General features: G+C 38.2%; 1 protein-coding gene across 1 annotated transcript in view; it reads left to right on the top strand.

Moving 5' to 3' along the window:
* Positions 1-22060, top strand: part of DEUP1 (deuterosome assembly protein 1) — a 202557-nt gene that overhangs the window by 135605 nt on the left and 44892 nt on the right. Inside the window, exons 4-8 of the mRNA XM_032426313.1 lie at positions 4867-5038; positions 6419-6514; positions 14831-14965; positions 19033-19146; positions 21122-21364. Coding sequence (XP_032282204.1) covers positions 4867-5038; positions 6419-6514; positions 14831-14965; positions 19033-19146; positions 21122-21364 — 760 coding nt within the window. The remainder of the gene's footprint in view (positions 1-4866; positions 5039-6418; positions 6515-14830; positions 14966-19032; positions 19147-21121; positions 21365-22060) is intronic.

The following is a 22060-nucleotide window of genomic DNA, read 5'->3' as shown; positions in this document are numbered from 1 at the left end:
CCATTCTCCTGTCCCCCCAACACACTGACCACCACTACCGCCATTTATCCATCAGCTTTGTATTTTGCTCTCTTCATGTATTTTGACTCTAGGCTCCTCAGATTTGTACTCACCCTGCAAGTCTCAGTGTGCCCCCTTCCTTCTGGTTTGAGACCTCTCTCCTGACCCCACGATCCTTCTCTTAGGAATTGTCCCCGGAGATAAACCCAGTAATCAGGGCCCGGGTTTGTATGTCTTAAGTAGTGTATCAGACACAATCCACCCAGTCCCTAAAGCTGGAAGACTCAGAGGACTTTTTTCCTTTTTAGTGCCTCCATCAACTTTTCTAAAATTGGAAAAATAAGATCTACTTTACAGGATGTTGTGAGGATCCATAAGAGGAAGAACAGGAAGGTAATTAGCATAGTGTTAGTCAGCGTTTGACTAAAGGAAGAAATGAAAATATGAATAATGTTAGTGCCCAGCTCTGTGAAGAAGGCTAAACTAAGCCTTTTGTATTTCATTTTAAAGTTCATTAGATTAAGGAGCAAATACTGATGCTGTGGAGACCAACTGCTCTTAATTATTTCTGAAAAACTGAAGAAGGGAAGATATACTAGAAGATTAGACTACTGAATTTCAAAAGGAATATTAAATTTGACAGAAAGCTGAGTTGGATGTAAATCTGAGTTGGACCAAGTCTTTGGGAAGACTCTGGAAGGGATTCTGCGTGGTTTGTGAACCCAGGACTCAGCATGGACGCATACTGAGATCAGCTTTGGCTTACGGGGCTGATATGCTGGTGCATGAGGGAGCATATAGATAGAATCTTCCTTGGGTTTTGCTGTCATATTTTACAGGGCTTTTTGTGACATTCTTATGGGGGGAAAAAAAAGAGAAAAGATTGTAAATTTAATTAAGTGGATTAGAAACTGATCATAGGAAAAGAAATTATCACCAGATCCCTGTCACTCTGAAGGGCTTGATAGTGGAATGCCATAGAGCTCTGTCCTCCATCCTGTCTTGTGTGACATTTTACAGTAACTTGTAGGGGAAAAAAAAAAACATATTTATATATGAAACAAGTAATGCTTATCAGATCAGTAGCTGACACAAAACTGAGAGGTATAGTGAATATATTTTCTGACAGAAACAGGATCCCAAAACATAAGCTCCTTGAGGAAGGCTTCAAGTTTGTATTCAGTACCTTTCCTTTCTAGTCCCCGAAATGCTGCACGTATTCATTAGTCTCGTACTGTACCTGCCTTGCAAGTGTCTCTATGCACAGGTCATGTGTCTCTGTCTTCCCCGTTCCTCACACAGTGGGCAGCAGTCGCTGAATGAATGTTTGCTTCATTAAAGAACCAGTGATGACCACACACGTTGAGAGGCTGAATCTATCACTCTGAAATGTAATAAGGATAAATATAAAGCTCTGCCCTTAGAGCACCACCCCCCCTCCAAGATGAAACAAGCACAAGATAGTGGCTTTGTTTGTAGCATGCATGAAAAAGGTGTTTGGACAAGAATAAAATCACCTTGAAATGGTATCATATACCGCTTTGCCCTTCCCCTTCCCAAATTCAAAGCTAAGGTGATCTTCATCAGCTCGAATAAAAATACATAGCACCTGCAACAAAGGATGTGAGTCCCTGTCTAAACTGGTTAGACCATACCTGGGGTATTCTGTTAATGTTCTGAATGGTACATTTCAAGGAGGAGGTCAACATAGGAACTTGTTCGGTGGAGAGCCACCAGGATTAGGAAGGGTCTGAAAATCTTACCATAGTCATTCACTTTTTCATTCATTCAACAAATGGTATGTTAAGCGTCTAGTATTTTCCAGGCAGTAAACTAGACAGTGAGTGGTGGAGGAAAAAGAAATCTCCATGAGCAACTGGAGGAAGTAAAGATACTTGTGGAAGTAAAGACCACCCAAATGAGAACAAATGAAGCCTATTTATTCAAAGCTTGCTATAGCAAGGGAGTCAGCAACCATCACTTACATGTGGCAGAGGCTCGAAGGCCGGGTGGGAAAGCTTTACAGTAAACAAAAGAGAAGGCTTTGGGTATGCTTTCATTGGATGGAGGCTGTTACTGGGAAGCCGGACGCAGGATTAGTAGAAGCGGGGCATCCCATGTGATTAGTCTGGGGAGCGTAATTGGCTTTCTCCAGTTAGTCCTGAGTTGGAAGTGGGGGCAAAAATTAAGGAAGCTATCAGTCATTGACCGAGTCCTGACCATTCTAGGACTATTGCTATAGAGGTTGTGGGTAAGAGTCTGTTATCATATGTTCTGGCCATTGTCTGTTTGAATGTTCAGTATCTACTATTGAACACTGAGAAAACTTGGAAGAATCTGGGGTGACTGATAACTGTATTTGACACTGATAACTGTATTCAAGTACTTTAAGGTCTACTGTGTTGAAAAGGCATTTATTTTGCATGGTCCCAATGGATCAGATTAGAACTAGTGGGTGAAAAACACTTCAAAATAAGAAAGAACTTTTAAAACTCACTGCTATCTAGATACAATCTCAGACAGTGTTTACCTGGTAAAGGAGAAATTCAGACCTAGGCTGGGTGACCTCTTGGCAGTGATATTGTGAAACAGATCACAAGCCTTGGCATGCACCAGAATCACTTGATATCTTTGTTGGCAATGCAGAATGGCCTCTGTCCTAGACCTGCTGAATCTGATCAGTGGGGCATCATAGATGATTCTCTTATGAAACGTTGTGAAAGACATGCAAACACTGGATGGGTAGCTGGACAATGTGACTTGTAAAAGTTCTTCCACCCTGAGTCTAATATCCTAATTTTTGCATGACATAGTCATAATCAGTAAAGAAACCATTTGCTCTTTTATTTAACAGTATTGATTGAGTAGCTTCCATTATGTTGCACTCTACTTTCAGCCTATATTTTAATTCCATTAGCATGGTGCGTTCCTACTTGCTGAGGAGATAATGATGAAAAGAGCTCATTTGTTCATTTTTCAAAAATTTATTGAGCATCTGCTATGTGCTGGAGCACTGTGCTGAGCTCCAGGGAGATGGTGATGAAAAGGCCCGATATAATCCTTTTTCTTTCAGAGCTTACAATAGCAGAAAAAATAGAATATATTTATAGCAAAGGTGATACATGTTGTTATGAAAAGAAAATGGTGTGAAAATGATTCTTTTTGTTCTGCTGTTTTTCCCTACATCCTAACTCCAATTAAAATTCGATCAACTTATTTATAGAGGAATTAGTACTTCCTTTCCTCAGGTTTGTTTTAGGTTTTAAGTAAAAATGGAGAGCCTTTGGGCCTTAGTCCAGGAATGCTAGAAGTCTTCAGAATGGCACTTTGTACTTAAAAGCTCTCTGCTGTCAGAACTGGTGAGTCCACTGGTGAATAAACCGATCAAAGGGACATCCTTCGTTCAGGTTGACTGGGCATTTTAGAAAGTGATTCTGGAAAATCTGAGTTCTTTGGATTCTAATACCTCTTCCTAACCCTATTGCAATGGAGCTAATTTATGTTATATTTTTCAAGCGAGTTCTTATTCAAAACATCATGTCTTTTGCTGTGTGGTACACAGAAAGGAGCTAAGGATGGGAAGCAGCTGCCTAGGATCTAGACCTGGGTGTCCCACTAATTACTGTGTGACCTTGACCTCTCTGGGCCTGAGGTTTTTCAGAATGCTAAATGATCCTTAATTACCTCTAAAATTCTGATTGGGTGAAACTAAATGGAGAAGATATCATTTCTCACCTGCCTTTTCCTCCTGCCTTCCTCGCACCTACACAAATATATTAGAAGCCCTGTCACCACCATTGAATGGATACTGAAATAACTCGCTTTCTAATCTGGACATGTATGTGTTCCTTAGGCTGAAATCTGAGGCTTCAACATCTGCCTGCATGTCCAGTTTGAATAACTGGACTTAGTCCAGGCCCCTGTGGAATACGTCAACTTCTTTGATGGAGAACGCTGCCCTGGGAGCACCCAACAATCTGTCCTCACAGCTAGCACATCTATAAATCTAGCTATTACCAAGGGTTTTGTTTCAATTATAAATAGACCCTCTGAGACCCAAGATATTGCCCCTTATCCAACTAATAGTATCCCCATTATCTAAAGACTTACATTATTCTGCCCACACCTGCCTGATCAGATTCCTTCCAAAGGGATACCAGCCAGATGGCGCTAAGTTCCCCTCCTGGAGGAGGGGCACTGTCGCCCAGCTAGTACCCTTGAATCAGGTCCTTCCTAGCCTGGGGTTGCTCTTCTATCCCTGATAGGCACGGTTTGAGTCCCAGTTTGCCTGCCATCAAACTTATTCAAGCTATGACAGACATAGGTACACGTACATTTACACAGAGCATTGAACCATTTTTCATAATTCCAATTTTCCATAGAATCAGCCCACTCTAAAATTGTTATTTTATTTATTTTTTTTTTAGCTAACTTTCTTTATTGCCAACTTGTTTCTGACATAATCTGCACATGTGTTTTCATTTTAGGACTTCTTTGTCTAAGTGAAAACTTTTGGCTCTGGGAGACCCATGCGCTACCACCTACACTAAGAAGAGAATAGAAGCAGGGGCTTTATCAGTATATTGCATTATATTATGACAGCAACTATACTTTAGACAATGTCATTTTAAAACATTTAATGTATAGTCACTGTTTACTCTGAAATTAGCTTTTAGGTTTAGTGTAAAATTTAACCTCTGGCTTTCAAACTTCTTCTTATTTAAGTAATTAAGGAATTTGAGGGGAAAATAATTTGAGGAAATTTTTTGAGGAAATAATGATCACTCTATTCAGAGCAATGGAATCATTTTCTTGTCCTCATATTTCACTCTTTTAAAATGTGTTTCACTTTTTGACCATTGCCAGAGCTTCTCCTTGTGAGGCCGAACTTCAGGAATTAATGGAACAAATTGACATCATGGTAAGCAACAAAAAATTGGATTGGGAAAGGAAAATGCGGGCTTTGGAGACACGATTAGATCTTCGGGATCAAGAGTTGGCAAATGCACAAACTTGCTTGGATCAGAAAGGTCAAGAGGTACTGAATATATGTGTTAATTGTTAATTCCTCAGACAGGTGTAAATAATATTCTACCAGGATATGTTTTTCATTATGTATACTTTTTATCAGGCATCAGCGGTAGCCTTTATTGCTTGGAATTCTGTCATAGTGTGCTAAATGTGTTCTATCAAATAAGTGACGATTGGAGCCTCAACCCATCACAATTTGCTGACGCAGACAAACACAACGTGTCAATGCAATCTAGAAAAGTAAACAGACATTCAATCTATATGTGAAATAAATATGGTTTGCAAACAAAGATGTCAGTGCTTTTGCAGCTGTAGAAACAAAGTAGTTGTCCAAACCGTGTCTTTGGAAATGGCTGAGTTCAAGCGCCTCTTCAAATCTACTAGGAGAATATTTCCTGAAAGAAGTGAAATGTCAAGATGTGATTGCGGGACAGGGGAGAAAAGAGTTTGGTGAAGGGGTGTGTGTTTATATGTGGGCACCCTCCTAAGAGGAGTGCCCCCAGCCCCTGCAAGATTGCTTACAGCTCGTCAGTGACTAGAATGTATGCATGCTCTCAGGCTTCCAGAGGAGTTCCAGAAAACCATATACTTGACCTAATGCGGACTTCTGTGTCTGTGAATTTTTCTTCTGGGCTAGGCCTAAGAGCAGTATTTACTTAAATCATATACTAAACCATCATCAGTCAACTCGTTCTTCAGCCATCTCTCTACCTTTGTTGGCCTCCCAATAGAACTTAGCTTTTGACATCGTCAACTGAGTTATTTAGTTATCGGCATCTGGCTGCCCTTCATAGCAGAGGCAGGTCATCAGACCTAGAATATGTAAGGGACTATTCTCTTGCTTCTCTATCTGGGATGACCCAGATGCGTACACAGGTACCTCCTGCGCTTTTTCAGCAGACAAATTCTGCAAGCCAAACCCCTGAGAACTCCTCTGACGCATCACTCTTTCCTTTTTAAAATGGTCTTCTGAAAATGTAGCCATTACTCCGTAGTGCCACCGGGCAGAGCTCCGTTTGAAGGCAGTGGAGCCCCAAATAAAGCCGGACTGGATCCGCGAGGCTCTGCCCGTGTAACAGTGACATGGCTGCCTGAAAAGATAATACCAAGTAAATTCTAAGCCTTAATTTAAACTGTGATGGAGACACGGATCTTTTGTCAAACATCCACACCGCCCTGTCCTAATGTGTACCCAGTGGAATGGCACCAGCAACGTGGGGCTTTGTGACTTTAATTATTAATAGCTATTTTAAGAACTGCAGTACCAATATTTATTCTTGTTTGGGGACAGCAGTTTTATTTAAATCATGCTCATCCTTTGCACATTTTCTGCCTTGGTCAGACAAAATTTAAGAAAAATCAAAATTAAGTTTTATTCTTGCTGCAGGTGGGGTTACTTAGACAGAAGTTGGACAGTCTGGAAAAATGTAACTTAGCGATGACGCAAAATTATGAAGGACAACTGCAAACCCTAAAAGCTCAAGTAAGGAAACTTATTGTAATTTAATCTCATTTGATGATTTAACACATTTTGATATGTTTTCACATATAAAATTATATCAAATTTATGTATTTATAAGTTGTATTAATTTTATTAAAATGGATTATTTTCAATACAAGTAAAGTTCTTATATTTTAATGATGGGTTATATGTTTGACCCTGTCTTTCACTGTTTTATTAGATTGTTTCTTTTATTACACTGTCAGCTCTTTATCCCTTTAACTGTTAGCATAGTGCAAGACTATTACCTTTCTACTTATCAAGTGACTTGCTAATTAATTGTATGATAATAGTTAGCAATGTGAACAACAAAAATAACTTTGCTATTATGAAATAGATCATTGAAAGGACAAAACTGGTCTTTATCACTTTGATACTGGTAGGGCTGTTCCATAAACGATAGGTCTTCTGAATAGGGATACTGATTCCTTTCTTACTTATTCCTCTACCTCCTCACTGTGCTGGCAAGCCAAAAGTTTTCTTTCCCTTATCACAAATAATACACAGGGCAATCATTATCTGTGCATCTCAGATCTAGTGGATGTTATGTCCTTGCTTCACTTAATAAGTGAATCAATGGGAAATACAGTTTGATTATGAAATTTTTGAAGTGCAAAGATTTCATAAGTGATAATACAATTAAATGAGCCTAAAGTAGTTACTTCTTTCTTAAGTACCTTCTCAGGGACGTCATCGGCCATTAAGATTGGATATGAAACATTTGATGCCACTTAATAAGTATAATCTTGTAAGACTAGCTAGCTCTTAAATTTAGACATTTTGCCTGCAATTCAAATAGCTGCCACTAGATGGTAGCTCGAATTATGAAACTAAATGGTTTTTCCTAAGACTCTAAGCATTTAATGCTTAACTCAATCAACCTTGTTTTTTTCTGTAATGATAAAGCTCTAAAATAGCAACATGTATATTAAATCACTGTATGTTCGGTATAAACAGAGACACCACGATCTGGAATAAGTTTGAAAAAAATACAGAAATGGAGATACAAGTGAATTACCATCTCAAAATTATATTTAATTAGTTCAATCACTGCTTACCAGATCTTTAATCTCTGGGTTTTTTTCACGTCTGTTGTTAAAAAGTTGTGAGACTTGTTTACAGGTGCTGAGCAGTCATGTAATATATGAATCCCTGCCGTTTGATGCTTTGCAGCTCTATTTTATTACTTGGCTGCTGGCTAACCAACAAATATCCTTAACGGCAATTTCACAAAAATGTGTTCTGTGGAATGCTAATATTGAGAGTTTTGGAAATGCTGTTTACTTCTTCTCTGCTCCTGGACATTTACAGTGCATATTAGCATATTACAGGCTGTGAAAAGTCTTGCTTTAAACAAATCCATTTAGCTTTTTTAATCCATCATTTGTCAAAACATATTTGACCATGGAACTCTATTTTTTAAGCTAAAACCTGCTTATACTGTAGTACAGTATTACAGTGTAAACACTGTAAATAGCTGTTTCATAGAATACACTTTGGAAACACTACATTGTTCTTAAGAGAGCAGCCATCTGCTTCCACTGCAGTTTTCTGCTTCTCTTCTTGTGTTAAAAGAAAGGAAGGAAGAGCGTTAGGGAAAGAGAGCAGAAGAGAAGGAAAGAGGGAAGGAGGGAAAAAGAGAGAACTGGTTTGCATAATAGCTCTTAATATGTCATTCTTCTAACCAGAAAATGCTGTCTTGCGGCGAACATGCTTTGGTTGCTGCTAGCTCACTCTACTGATTCCTTCTTTGAAATTCCTGGTTTATTTACAGTTTCATTTTCCTAAAATATCTGAAGGATACACTTTACCACACTCTTCTTTGAATAACTCAACTCCATCAGAACTTTCTCATAGAAATTGCTTCCTTTTTAAAAAGATAGCATTTTCTTTTCCTTCTAACCATTATGAAACTAGGATTAAATTGTGTATATATTTGAGATTTTCACTCCTGGAAAGATGGAATAGATGCATTTAGATCCTGCAAATTAAAATTAGAAAGCCTGGACATTATCTATAAAATGACATATGAAGACTCTGAGAGTGGAGGGAGGAAACAGGCCAACTAAGACCTTGGTACCCAAAGAGCGACATAGTGATGAGTTCCCTGGGATTTCTCTTTGCCTCTTTTATCCCAGTCTGGGTTAACAGAGAAGCTGACAACCCAGACGCTCCAAAGGGCACAAACAAATAAAAAGAATCCCAAGGAATGCCTGCTTTCTGCAGCCAAAAGACCCAGAAAAAGACAGCCTAGCAAGATTATACACTTTTAGATAATAACTGCTCTACTCCAGCCAAACACTACAGAAAGACTTCAGCCCCAAACCCATCCCTCCCCTCAGCACAGACTGAGTAGACAGCCTCTCTCTCACTAGCCTGTAATGAGGTAGTCCAGGCTCCCCAGCCTGGGTGGTGTGAGAGAAGACTTGAGTGGAGAGCCAGGAATTTCATGACCACCAAGTTTTAACAAGGCCCTCCCCAGCCTATGGTGTTAGTGGAGGCCATGTGGAGAGCCGGGACTAGTATGCCCATTTGGTGGTGATGAGGCAATCCCCTTCCTCTCTGAATGGTATCAAGGGAAACCTAATAAGGAGTCAGGATGTTTACCACCTCTCGGTGGTAATGAGGCCACTCGCCCTCATTACACTTTCACTGAAGGACATGTGAGAAGCAGTAACAAGGCACCTACGCCCCTCCAGTCAAGGTGGTATCAGTGAAGACTAGTGGGGATCTTGAACTCCCATTCCCACTCAGCAGGGATAAGGAACGCCTCCCTTGGGTTACCAACTGAGGCCAAGAGCTGAACTCCCCATCCCCTGAAGGCAGTGATGAGGCAGCGTCCCACTTTCCTTGCCAGAATGCCATCAGAAAAGGATGGCTGAAACACAATCCCTAAAGGAACTCTAGTGTCTCATAGCACAATACCCAAAATGTCCAGGTTTCAATAAAAAATCACTCATCACACCAGGAACCAGGAAGATCTCAACTTGAATGAGAAAAGACAACCAAGAAGTGCCAACCCTGAGTGAATACAGGTGTTAGAATTATCTGACAGGATTTTAAAGCAGCTGTTATAAAAATGCTTCAGTGAGCAATTACAAACATACCTGAAACAAATGAAAGCTTTAGCAAAGAAACAAAACTATGAAGAACAACCAGTTAGAAATTTTATCTCTGGAAAATACAATAACCAAACTAAAAAAAAAAAATCAGTAGATGGGCTCAAAAGTAGAATGAAGAGGACGGAGGAAATAGTCAGTGAACTTAAAGATAGCAGAATAGAAATTACCCGATCTGAACAACCAAGAGAAAACAGACTGAAAGAAAATGAAGGGGTGCCTGAGTGGCTCAGTTGGTTAAGCGACTGCCTTCGGCTCAGGTCATGATCCTGGAGTCCCGGGATCGAGTCCCGCATCGGGCTCCCTGCTCAGCAGGCAGTCTGCTTCTCCCTCTGACCCTTCCCCCTCTCATGTGCTCTCTCTCTCTCTCTTTCTCTCTCTTTCAAATAAATAAATAAATAAATCTTTAAAAAAAAAGAAAAGAAAATGAAACTAAGGGACATGTATGACTATAACAAAAGATTGGAAATTTGTGTCATCAGATTCCCAGAAGGGAGAAGAGAGGGGGACTGAAAAAGTATTCAAAGAAGTAATGGCCAAAAAGTGTCAAAACTTGGTAAAAGACATAAACCTACAGATTCAAGAATCTGGGTGAAATTCACACAAGATAAATACAGAGAAACCAACAACAAGACGCATCGTATGCAAAGTTCTGGAAACTAAAAGACAAAGAAAAAAATCTTGGAAGCAGCAAGGAAGACATAACACCTTACCTATAGAGAAAAATCAATTGAGATAACAGATTTCTCATCAGAAACCATGGAGGCCAGAGGATTTGGAACATTTTTCAGTTGCTGAAAGAACATAAATGTCAACCCAGAATTCTATGCCTAGAAAAAATATCCTTAGGAATGAAGGGAAAATCAAGTCCTTCTCAAATGAAGGATAACTAAGAGAATTTGTCACCATAAACTTACCTTCAAATAATGGCTAAAGAAGATTCCTTTAGCGGAAAGGAAATGGCAAAGAAAGAATCTTGAGACATCAGGGAGGAAGAAAAAACAATGGAAAGAGTTTAAAAATGGGTAAATGTAATACTATCCTTCCCTTTGAGTTTTCTAAATTGACAGCTAAAGCAAAATTTATAACAATGTCTAATGCGGTTCTTAATGTATGTTGAGGAAATACCTAAGACAATAATATTATGAATGGGTCAGGGCAAAGGGACATAAAGAAAAGTAAGACTTCACAGGGCGCCTGGGTGGCTCAGATGGTTAAGCGTCTGCCTTTGGCTCAGGTCATGATCCCAGGGTTCTGGGATCGAGTCCCGCATTGGGCTCCCTGCTCAGTGGGGAGCCTGCCTCCCCGTCTGCCTCTCTCTCTCTCTCTCTCTCTCTGTCTTTTATGAATAAATAAATAAGATCTTTAAAAAAAAAAAAGTAAGACTTCTGCATTTCACTTGAACTGGTAAAATGTTGACACCAGTAGGCCATAATGAGTTACGTATATATAATGTAATACCTAGAGCACCAATTGAAAAAGCTATTCAAATGGATACATTAAAAAACATTATAGATAAACCAAAATAGAATTCTAAATAATGCTCAAATAACCCTGAAGAAGACAGAAAAGCTAAAATAGAGAAACCAAGAACTGGAAAACAGAAAAGAACAAAAAGAGTAAGGCTTAAGCTATAATATATCAATGATTACATTAAGGGAATTGTCTAAATACATCAGTTGAAAGATGGAGATTGACAGAGTGAATTAAGAAAATATGACCTAACAATATGTTCTGTTCCAGAAACTCACTTCAAACATAACTATATAGGTAAGTTGAAATAAAAAGGTAGAAAAAATACCATGCAAATATTAATCAAAAGAAAGCAGAAGTGGTGCCAAGATAATTCAGTGGAGAAAGAATAGTCTTTTCAACAAACAGTAAAGGGACAACTGAATATCTACATGTAAAAAAATTAAGTCAGACCTACACCATAGACAGAAGTTAACTCAATGGATTAAAGACCTAAATGTAAGAACTTAATCTATAAACTCTTAGAAAAAAACATAGGAGTAGATCTTCATGAATTTGGATTAGGCAATGATTTCTTAGATTTGGCACCAAAAGCACAAGAAAAATCAGATGAACTTAACTTCACCAAAATTAAAAAACCTCTGTGCTTCAAAGGACACCATCAAGAGAGTGAAGAGACAACTCACAAAGCGGGAGAAAATATTTACAAATCATATATCTGATAAGGGACTAGTATCCAGAATAAAAAAAAAAATAACTCATACTAGTCAATAATAAAAAGTAAATCACCTAACTTTAAAATGGGCAAAGATATGAATAGACATTTTTCCAGAGAAGGTATACAAGTCCAATAAGCATATGAAAAAAATGCTCAACATCATGAGTCATTAAGGAAATGCCAATCAAATCATGAGATACCCATTCACACTGACCAGAATGGCTATAAGCAAAAAGATGGACAATAGCAAGTGTTGATGAGGACATGGAGAAATTAGAACCCTATACGTTCCCAGTAGTACTGGGAAATGGTACAGTCACTTTGAAAGACAGATCGGCAGTGCCTTAAAAAGTTAAACTCAGAGTTTCCATATGATCGAGCAATTCCATTCCTAGTTGTGTACCCAAGAGAAATAAATATATGTATCCCCACAGAAACTTGTACACAAGTGTTCATAGCAGCACTATTTGTAATATACAAAAAGTAGAAAGAACCCAAATGTCCATCAATTAACAAAGGGTTAAACAAAATGTGACATATCCATGCAACGGAATACTATTCAGCCACGAAAAGGAAGGAAGTATTGATCCATGCTACAACACTGATGAACCTTGAAAGCATTATGTTAAGTGAAAGAAGCCAGACACAAAAGACCACATAATATATGATTCCACTAATATGAAATGATCAGAATAGGCAAATCCACAGAGACAGAAAGTAGATTAGTAGTTTCTAGGGACTGGGGGCAGGAAGAAATGTATAACCATTCTAACATTCTGGGGTTTCTTTTTGAGGTAATGAAAATATTCTGAAATTAGGTAATATGATGGTTGCACAACTTTGTGAATATACTAAAAACCAATGAATTTTATATTTTAAAAGGTGATTTTTATGGTAGGTGAATTATATCTCCATTTTTAAAAAATTTTTTTATTATGTTATATTAATCACCATACATTACATCATTAGTTTTTGATGTAGTGTTCCATGACTCATTGTTTGTGTAGAACACCCAGTGCTCCATGCAGAGCGTGCCCTCTTTAATACCCATCACCAGGCTAACCCATCCCACCACCCCTCTCTCCTCTAGAACCCTGTTTGTTTTTCAGAGTCCATCGTCTCTCATGGTTCATCTCCCCCTCCGATTTCGCCCCGTTCATTCTTCCCCTTCTGCTATCTTCTTTTTTTTTTTTAACATATAATGTATTATTTGTTTCAGAGGTACAGATCTGTGATTCAACAGTCTTGCACAATTCACAGCGCTCACCATAGCACATACCCTCCCCAATGTCTATCACCCAGCCACCCCATCCCTCCTACCCCCCACCACTCCAGCAACCCTCAGTTTGTTTCCTGAGATTAAGAATTCCTCCTATCAGTGAGGTCATATGATACATGTCTTTCTCTGATTGACTTATTTCGCTCAGCATAATACCCTCCAGTTCCATCCACGTCGTTGCAAATGGCAAGATTTCATTCCTTTTGATGGCTGCATAATATTCCATTGTATATATATACCACATCTTCTTTATCCATTTGTCTGTCAATGGACATCTTGGCTCTTTCCACAGTTTGGCACTCTATATCTCCATTTTAAAATAATATGAGAAAAAGAAAGCAAGTGACTAATATTAGATAAGTAGGCATGATCATTCATAGCTTTATTTGTGGTAGCCAAAAACTGGAAATAACCAAAATGTCTCAGTATATGAATGGTCAAGGAAACTGTGGTTCCATTCATACCATGGAATAATACTGAGCAATAAAAAGGAATGAACTATTGATACGAGCATGCATCTTCAGGGCATTATGCTGACTGAAAAAAGCCAATCTCAAAATGTCAAAATTTGATTCCATTTTATAACATTCTCAAATGACAAAATTATAGAGATAGAAATAAATTAGTAGTTGCCAGGGGTTGGGGTGGGAAGATGAGAGGTATGAGTGTCACTACAAAGGCAGGGAGGTCTTTGTGCTGTTGGAATGGTTCTGTATCTTGATTGTGGTTGTGGTCACACAAATCTACATATGTGATAAGGTGGCATAAAACTATACACATATATTGTACCAATGTCAATTTCCTGGGTTTAATATTATACCATATAATTATACTGTATAATTATTTCAAAATTCAAAATAAAACCAAAGAACTTTTATAAATAGTTATCTAGAAATTTCTTCATAGATGTTGATGGACCAAGCTGCTTTTAATTTATTATTTGAACAAGAAACAGAAAAAATAGTACTGAGTCTAAGTTAAAAGAATTATTGGAAAGGGGCACTTGGGTGGCTCAGTCGTTAAGCGTCTGCCTTCGGCTCAGGTCATGATCCCAGGGTCCTGGGATCGAGCCCCGCATCGGGCCCCCTGCTCGGCGGGAGGCCCGCTTCTCCCTCTCCCACTCCCCCTGCTTGTGTTCCTGTTCTCGCTATCTCTCTCTGTCAAATAAATAAAAATAAAATCTTAAAAAAAAAGAACTATTGTTAAGAAAAAGATTGTATCAATTTGATACTTAAATTTATTTAAACTCATATCAACATGAATAAGTAGTTTATGCTGTTTGTATCTTTTAAATTCAGTATTCAGTTTTCTCCAATAAAATATACACTTGTTATTTTATAGAAGGAGTTACTGAAATTAAAATTGTCAACACAAGATGGCACTAAATAAAAGAAAAAAACTTGGTTTTTAAAACTTGTAAGCTTTGCTACATACGGTTAAGACAAAGCTAAACAAAATATTTATCGAGTGAATCATTTAACTGTGCAGTTAGTGAACTCCCAAATTTACATGAAAACCAAATGGTGTTCAGCTTCAATAATTTAGTTTTAATAACTGGTCCTGTCTTCACTAATCAGAACATTTAAGCATTACTGCATTTTCCAATCATGACTTAAATCTTCAAAGAGGTGCCCAAGAAAAGAACTCTTGTGAATTCGAGTCAGAAGCACCAGCCACAGTGAGACGTTAGCCTTCTCTCTTACTTCCAGTTTTCCAAACTGACGAATAGCTTTGAGAAACTGAGACTGCACCAGATGAAACAAAGTAAAGTTCGGCGAAAGGAGTTACCACACCTCAAAGAAGAAATACCCTTTGAAATGAGCAATTTGAACCAGAAATTAGAGGTGAGCCGTCTGTACTTTCTTAGTGTCTTTCATGCGTGGTCAGGGTTGATTTCTGCAGCTGTGGTGGACTGGCCGTGTCCGCCGCGCACCGTGGCACGCACAGCTGTGGTAACAAACACCATTACAAATCAGCTTCTCATTCACTGTATTTTCTTACTGCACCTTCCCTTTAGGCACTTAGCGAATTAAAACATCACTTTGATTTATGCATCTTTTATACAGATCAGCATTTTGGAGAGCCAAAAAAAAAAAAATAGAGTTCAAAGAAACTGCAGATGTTGAGTGAAATTGAAGGACATCCCTGGGGTCCGTTAAATTGAATATCTAATAAATCTTTTAATGGCTATTTAACTATTAGGTACTTAAATCCCAAGGAAGCCTCATAACAGTTTTTGGAACAGGGCTTGGCATTTCAGGGTTTTTTTCTTAAAGAGGTAGTGCCACTCCAAGAGAGCCAGTATACATCACCCAGAGCTTCTGAGATCTGTGTCCCTAAAAAGGCTTACTGTTCACGGATGCACTTATTTTTATCCCTTAACTTCCCAACCTTGGAAAAAACAAACCCGCTATTTTTCATCCCCGTGCTCTTGAGCACTCCTGGTAGAAATCATGTAACAGCAGATAGATTCTACTATAAATTCCTGTTCTCTAACCTGAGCCCAGTTACTAGGACTTCCATTATTGTTCATTAATTGACCTCAAGTTAGCCCACTCCGTTCCTTCTTTTGTTCTCAAGCCCTAAATCCCAGCATCCCTCTCACCATCCCCAGCCAATGAGTTCCCTTTCTTCTTTTTAAGATTTTTAATTTATTTTTTAAAAGAGGAAAAAACAGCAAGAGAGGGAACACAAGCAGGGGGAGTGGGAGAGGGAGAAGCAGGCTTCCCGCTGAGCAGGGAGCCCGATGTGGGGCTCGATCCCAGGACCCTGGGATCACGACCCGAGCCGAAGGCACACGCCCAACAACGGAGCCACCCAGGTGCCCCAAGTTCCCTTTCTTCTACTTCTCCGACAGATAATGGTTGGCCTCTCCCAGTCACCCAGGTAGATACTTAGGAATCTTTGATCAGTTCCTTTCTCTTACTCCTCATATTCCAGCCCAGATTTGCCCCTTTCCCTGGTATCCTGACTCTTACCTCCTTCCTCCTAATTGTCGTTGCCCCGTTTGATTTTCATCATTTTACTCTTCAATTCACAGACCTCAAACTTTCCCTCCAAAATATCTTTAAAAGAAGAAAGAAAATCTAGGATCATAGTCCTAAAACCAGCCTGTTGCAAGAACTTTGCTGGAAGGCTTGGGTTTTAGCTTTTAAATTCCTGTATTCTACTGAATAAATGTTGTTGTTTTTTTTAAATACAAAATTACTACTGCTTAGTAAAATTGACTCTACAGGAAAATGCACCATGTGTAACCACCTGGCTCTTATGATGGTGTGACCAGACTGGCTTCAGAAATATCCTGGTCTCATAGAAGATGCCCAAAGATGTGCACTGTAATGCATATGCTTTCACTGAAAATGCAGAGATCAAGTCACCGATTAGCCTTTTGATTGACTTCTCATGGGGTTTTATGGGACAACCACAGTCATGTAAATTGTACAGCCAAAAAAAAAAGTCCTGAAAGTAATATTAAATACTTTTTGTGAACACTTTTATATTTAGGGAATGAAATATTTACATAAAATAGATTTCATGAATTTATAGATGAAATTAGTAGCAAAATATGAGCTGGGGCACCTGGGTAGTTTAGTCGATTAAGCGTCCGATTCTTGATTTCGGCTCAGGTCATGATATCAGGGTCATGAGATTGAGCCCCATGTCAGGCTCCATGCTGGGCGTGGAGGCTGCTTGAGATTCTCTCTCTCCCTCTGCCTCTGCCCTGCCCCTCCTCTCCTGCTTATGCTCTATCTCTCTCTAAGACAAAAACAAAAACAAAAAACAAAAAAATCTATATATATGGATATAGATATATATAACCTGATAGGTTTGTACTTATGTAATAATTTTTAAGCACACTGTGTAGGTAGTCTAATCTGTATAATTATGGAGACACTTCATGTACCTGTTTTTACTTAGAGCCATATGAAAAATTAATGTGTAAGAGATGGGCTGTCCCAGTTTTAGTCTACCTCTAAGCCTGTTTATGTTTATTCACTGGTATAGTAATAAAGAAGTGGGAAATATCATGTTGATGTGGAAGAACATGACAGTTTATAATTTAAAACACTTCCTGACTGTCTCATTTATTTGCCTTGTGACCTACAGGCAAGTTGTTAGTCTCACAGAGATTTCATTTTTTCCACCAATAAATGGGGTTAAAATACCTTATAGGTGACATTGTGGTTATGGGAGAAAAAATACACATATGTATACATTTAGATGCACACTGAAGCATTTACGGGTGAGAATACATGAGGTCTGGAAGTTGCCTTAAATTCGTCCAACAAAGAAAGGGTGGTGAGAGAGGCAGAATGGAGATGATTAGGTTGATGGTGGTCAGACTGGGTGAAGGGTACACGGGAGTTTTTTAAATCTCTACTTTTATGTAAGTGTGAAATGTTCATACTAAAAAGTTAAAGCCATCTTACAGGTGGAGGTTTGTAGAGTCCCTGACATAGAACCATCACTAAAGAAAAGTTAGTTCCATCTTCCAGTATTTAGTAAAGGGATTAAAAAACATATGTAATAATGGACTTCCCCTAGAAACTCTAATCTTAATGACCCTGACCCACTCTCAACCTTGAAGACCCAGAAAACCTTTTCCAGCCATGGAGAACTTACTCTGGAGGTTTAGGCAAGTCTACAGACTCTCCGGAACCTGGCGGGGGACAAACTTGTCTCTACAAAAATCCTCCTAAAGGTCCCTAGGTCTCTGTATGGTCCCATAACTACTGGATATATTGTGCTGGCTTGAAACCAGTCTTGAAACCAATACATCTGTAAGATCAAGAAAGCCAGGACTGTTGTGAGCATTGCTGGTATGTCTGTGACCCATATTTCTAGCCTGCTTGGCCTCATTCTTGACCTCATTTCTACCTGTTGTAGAATTTGTAAAGAATTGAGGTTACTGCCCCTGCCTCCTCTTAAAGCATGCTGGGAAATACTTTTCAAAATTGAGATTGTTGGGTGGGTGTTGCTAAATATTAGTATTAACTGAAAGATATGAACCATGTAAGTCAACCTTGCCCATATTTTGAATTCTGACTCCAAAGACTCCCTCCAAAATTAAAAGTAAACAGGAATTTTAAAAATCTGCATTGTACTAATTTGAAATATTAGCTATTTTGTACAAGAGCCTAGTTTTGTAAATTTGTCACTATTATTGAAGACCCTGTTTTCGTGTACCTAATTTTAAATTGTTGAATGTCAGAATCAAAGTCAATAACTTTATATGAACTGTTTCCATTTATCTTAATAAATATGGTCTATTTATCATAAGGTATTATCATATATTTAAAAGGGGCCTAGCCACATTTTTCCAACCTTATGACCACCACTCAATTTCAGGTCATCTTTAATTACTGTAAGGGGCCTCCTAATTTATAGCCTTCCTTGAATGATTAATTCCCAAAACCATATCCTTTCCTTGTGTTAAGTTGTGAGCATTCATGTTCTACGAATATACTACTTTGAACAAAAACTTGTAGAACCAAGTATGTTGTATCAAGCTCATTCCACCACTTCTTCCCCAGGGTAGCTCTGCTGGTATCCTAAATTAGGCCTAAATTAGATGGTTGTTCTGTTCCCCAGAATGAGTTGATTTTGGCTTTACCTTGGACAGTAGTTTTGAAAACCACAAGGGGACAAAGTCACCAAATCAGTCAAAGCCTTATCCCATAAAAACAAACAAACAAAATTAAGGATATAGGTTCGGTGACAAGAATCGGAAGCTGTTATCTAGTAATAAATCCAGGATGAGTGATTTAATATTTATTTTGTTTTCCAAATGGGGAAAGAATGAATGTAGTTGTTTAGAGTGAAGATGTGCAAATGAAAGAAGCCTTACTCATTGTGTTTTTAAGTGAATAATTTTCTTCAATTTATGTTTGTCCCTCCACTTTTTTAAAAGGAATTTAGAGCAAAGTCAAGAGAATGGGACAAGCAAGAGATACTATATCAGACTCATCTGGTTTCTTTAGATGCTCAACAAAAATTATTATCTGAGAAGTGTAATCAATTTCAGGTACATTACCTAATACTATCCTCTTAGAAAAAATCAGAGGTTAACTATTACTATCTTTATAATCAATCTTATTGCAGATGGAAATGCCAACCAAGGGAAAATAACCAGAGTAGGTCTAACACTGGGTAAAGTCGCAAGTGCATGAAAATTTGTAATGGTGAATTTAGTCTACATGTCTCAAAGGATGGTACTTTTAAAAGTGACCATTGTTATTATATCATTAAATAATGTATGTGTTTGCATGTCTATGGGCTAGTTGCTTAGAAAGTCTAAGATTGCTTGGTTCCTGACCTCAAGAACCTTACAGCTTAGAGTAGAGATAACACATGTCCATATTTACAGATAATTAATGGCAAGCAAATGGGAAATCCTTTTAGAGTTCAGAGGAGTAAGGGAAAAATTTGGGCTGAGATAGTGAGGAAATATCCTCCAGCAGGAGTAGGACTGGGGCTGGCCCTTGAAGAATGGATGTATTTTGAGACTGTATTTTGGATGGTGGAAGTACCAGGAGCAAAATCACTGAAGCAAGAGAGCAAAAGGCAAATTCTGGGTTTCGAAAATGGGCCAATTGGCTGGGAGTCCCTGTGGAAAGCAAGGAACGGTAGGAGATGGTAAGCCTGGTGAGTTGAATACAGATTATAATAAGCCTTAAAGTCTTGGCCAAGGCATTTGGAATTTTTATTAATGCCAGTGAGAAACTATGGTTTTTGTTTGATTTGGGTTTTGTTTCTTATTTTTCATTCTTTACGTTACTTAAATTACCTAAGTTATATATGTTCTCTGAATCTAACAATACAAAATAATCCAATGTAAAATTCATAGCGTCATCTTCTCCATTCTTATCAATTTAATACAAAATAGGTGTTTTTCTTTCCATACTTTTTCTTTTGTTTGTACAAACATGTAAAGTATGTATTTGGGGGAAGTTGTATATTTTTTCCTTTTTAAAATTTTGTTGTTTTACTTAATAATTATCCTTCCTCATGAATATTCTTTCAAGTCATTACCTAATTCTGCATAATATTTAATAGAATTTTGTTTCTATTACCATATATATCATAGTACATTGTACCTATACCTTAATTCTTCCAATCATTTCCTTATTGATGAACATTCAAGTTGTTTCTAGTTTTTTTGCTATTATAATACTGTAATAAATATCCTTGTACATACATCTTCAAATGTTATTATTTTTCTTTTGTTAGATTAAAAATCCTAGAAATGATTCTTGAGCCAAAGAGTATTATGTCCATTCAAATTTTTTAAATAAATACTAGCTAGCATATTACTTCCCAAAAGGTTATAGTAATTTCCATTCATGAACAGTCTATGGGGTACTCGTACTTTCACCAACATGGAATGTTATCAGTCTTTTGATTTTTACCAACTTGGACTGATAGCAGAATGGCTTGATTTGTTTTGCATTTCTCTGACTACTTGTAAGAGCATCTCTTCCTATCCTTCTTAGTCTTTTCCATTTCCTTTTCTGTGAATTGCCTGTTTATAAATTTTGCCAATTCTTCTTTTGTGTTGTTTCTCTTTTTCTTATGAATGTGTAGAAGTTTTTGTACATTAAGAATTATTAACCCTTGTTATATGTGTTGACAACTCTTTCCTACAATCTGTCTTTGTTTAATTTTATTTTTCATCCTATAGACCTTTTCAACTATTGTGTAATTGTATCCACGATTTTCCTCTTCTGAACATTTTTTCTTGCTTAATAAGATTTCCCTACTCTAAGCCCCCTCCCCTACTCTATGTCTGCTCTGAGGTTCTACAAATATATTTTCTCTTTACATCATCGAAATTGAGGTTTTAGAAAAAAACACAAGACTGAATTACAAAGAGTGAAGCTCCATTATAAACATATTGAAAAATATTTCTCCCAAGTCTTTTCTGTCATTCTTGAATGTTGTTTATGGAAGCTTAAATACAATGTTCTCCGTTTCATCGACACAGTCTTAATTTTTCTCAGAAACAAGCACAAAGTTACCAAACTCAACTCAGTGGTAAAAAACAGTGCACAGAAGACAACAGCTCGGAAGATCCTCAGTTGATGTGTGACCTGGATCACAGTTGCGAAGCCAGTGAAAGAGATGAGTTCATTATTGAAAAACTAAAGTCAGCTGTGAGTGAAATAGCATTAAGCAGGAATAAGTTACAAGATGAAAATCAGAAGCTTTTACAAGAACTGAAGATGTACCAAAGACAGTGCCAGGTGATTATTTTACAACTGATACTGTCCATGAGTTGTAGAAATCATGACTGAGCAGGTATATGGATTAGGAAGCTAACTTTCTATTCCATGTGTAAATTCATTTCCTAGTTCCTCTTAGTAAGTAATTCTCACTCGATGAGTAAATGCGGCAGTCCCATAGATGCTATCCCCCACCAGAGTGAACGTGAGTTCTACAGCAGTATAGAATGATGCATTACCAGGATAGAACAGTGCTCACTGACAGACCCCGGGGCCTAACACCTGTGGCCCTCTGGCCCCATGCCGCCCTGTGTCCCCGCGATTCTCTCTGACCCTGTGCCTCCTGGACTTGCAGGATTCCTGGGTTGGAGATCCAGGAGATCAGTAAGGGTTCAACAATCTGATTACCTCAGTGAGAGGCACGGAGGTCACTCCCTGGGATTTATCACTGTTCACTTTACCATGATCATTTGCCAAGTAGCCTGAGGTTCGGGGTTTTTTGTTCATTTGTTTGTTTTTAGGTAATCTCTACGTTGGCAAATGCGATTGCTGGTTTTTCTAAGCATTAATTTTCTTCTTACCCCAATGGTCTTGTCTGTCTCTTCCTTCCTCCCTCCCTTCCTCCTTCCTTCCTCCCCCCCTCCCTTCCTTCTTTCCTCCTCCTTTCTTTCTTTCTTTCTTTCTTTCTTTCTTTCTTTCTTTCTTTCTTTCTTTCTT

Source organism: Phoca vitulina, unplaced genomic scaffold, assembly GCF_004348235.1.
Source record: "Phoca vitulina isolate PV1807 unplaced genomic scaffold, GSC_HSeal_1.0 scaffold34, whole genome shotgun sequence".
In the NCBI taxonomy this organism is placed as follows: Eukaryota; Metazoa; Chordata; class Mammalia; order Carnivora; family Phocidae; genus Phoca; species Phoca vitulina.
Note: the sequence above shows the minus strand (reverse complement) of the source record. Positions and strands in the feature narration are given on the sequence as shown.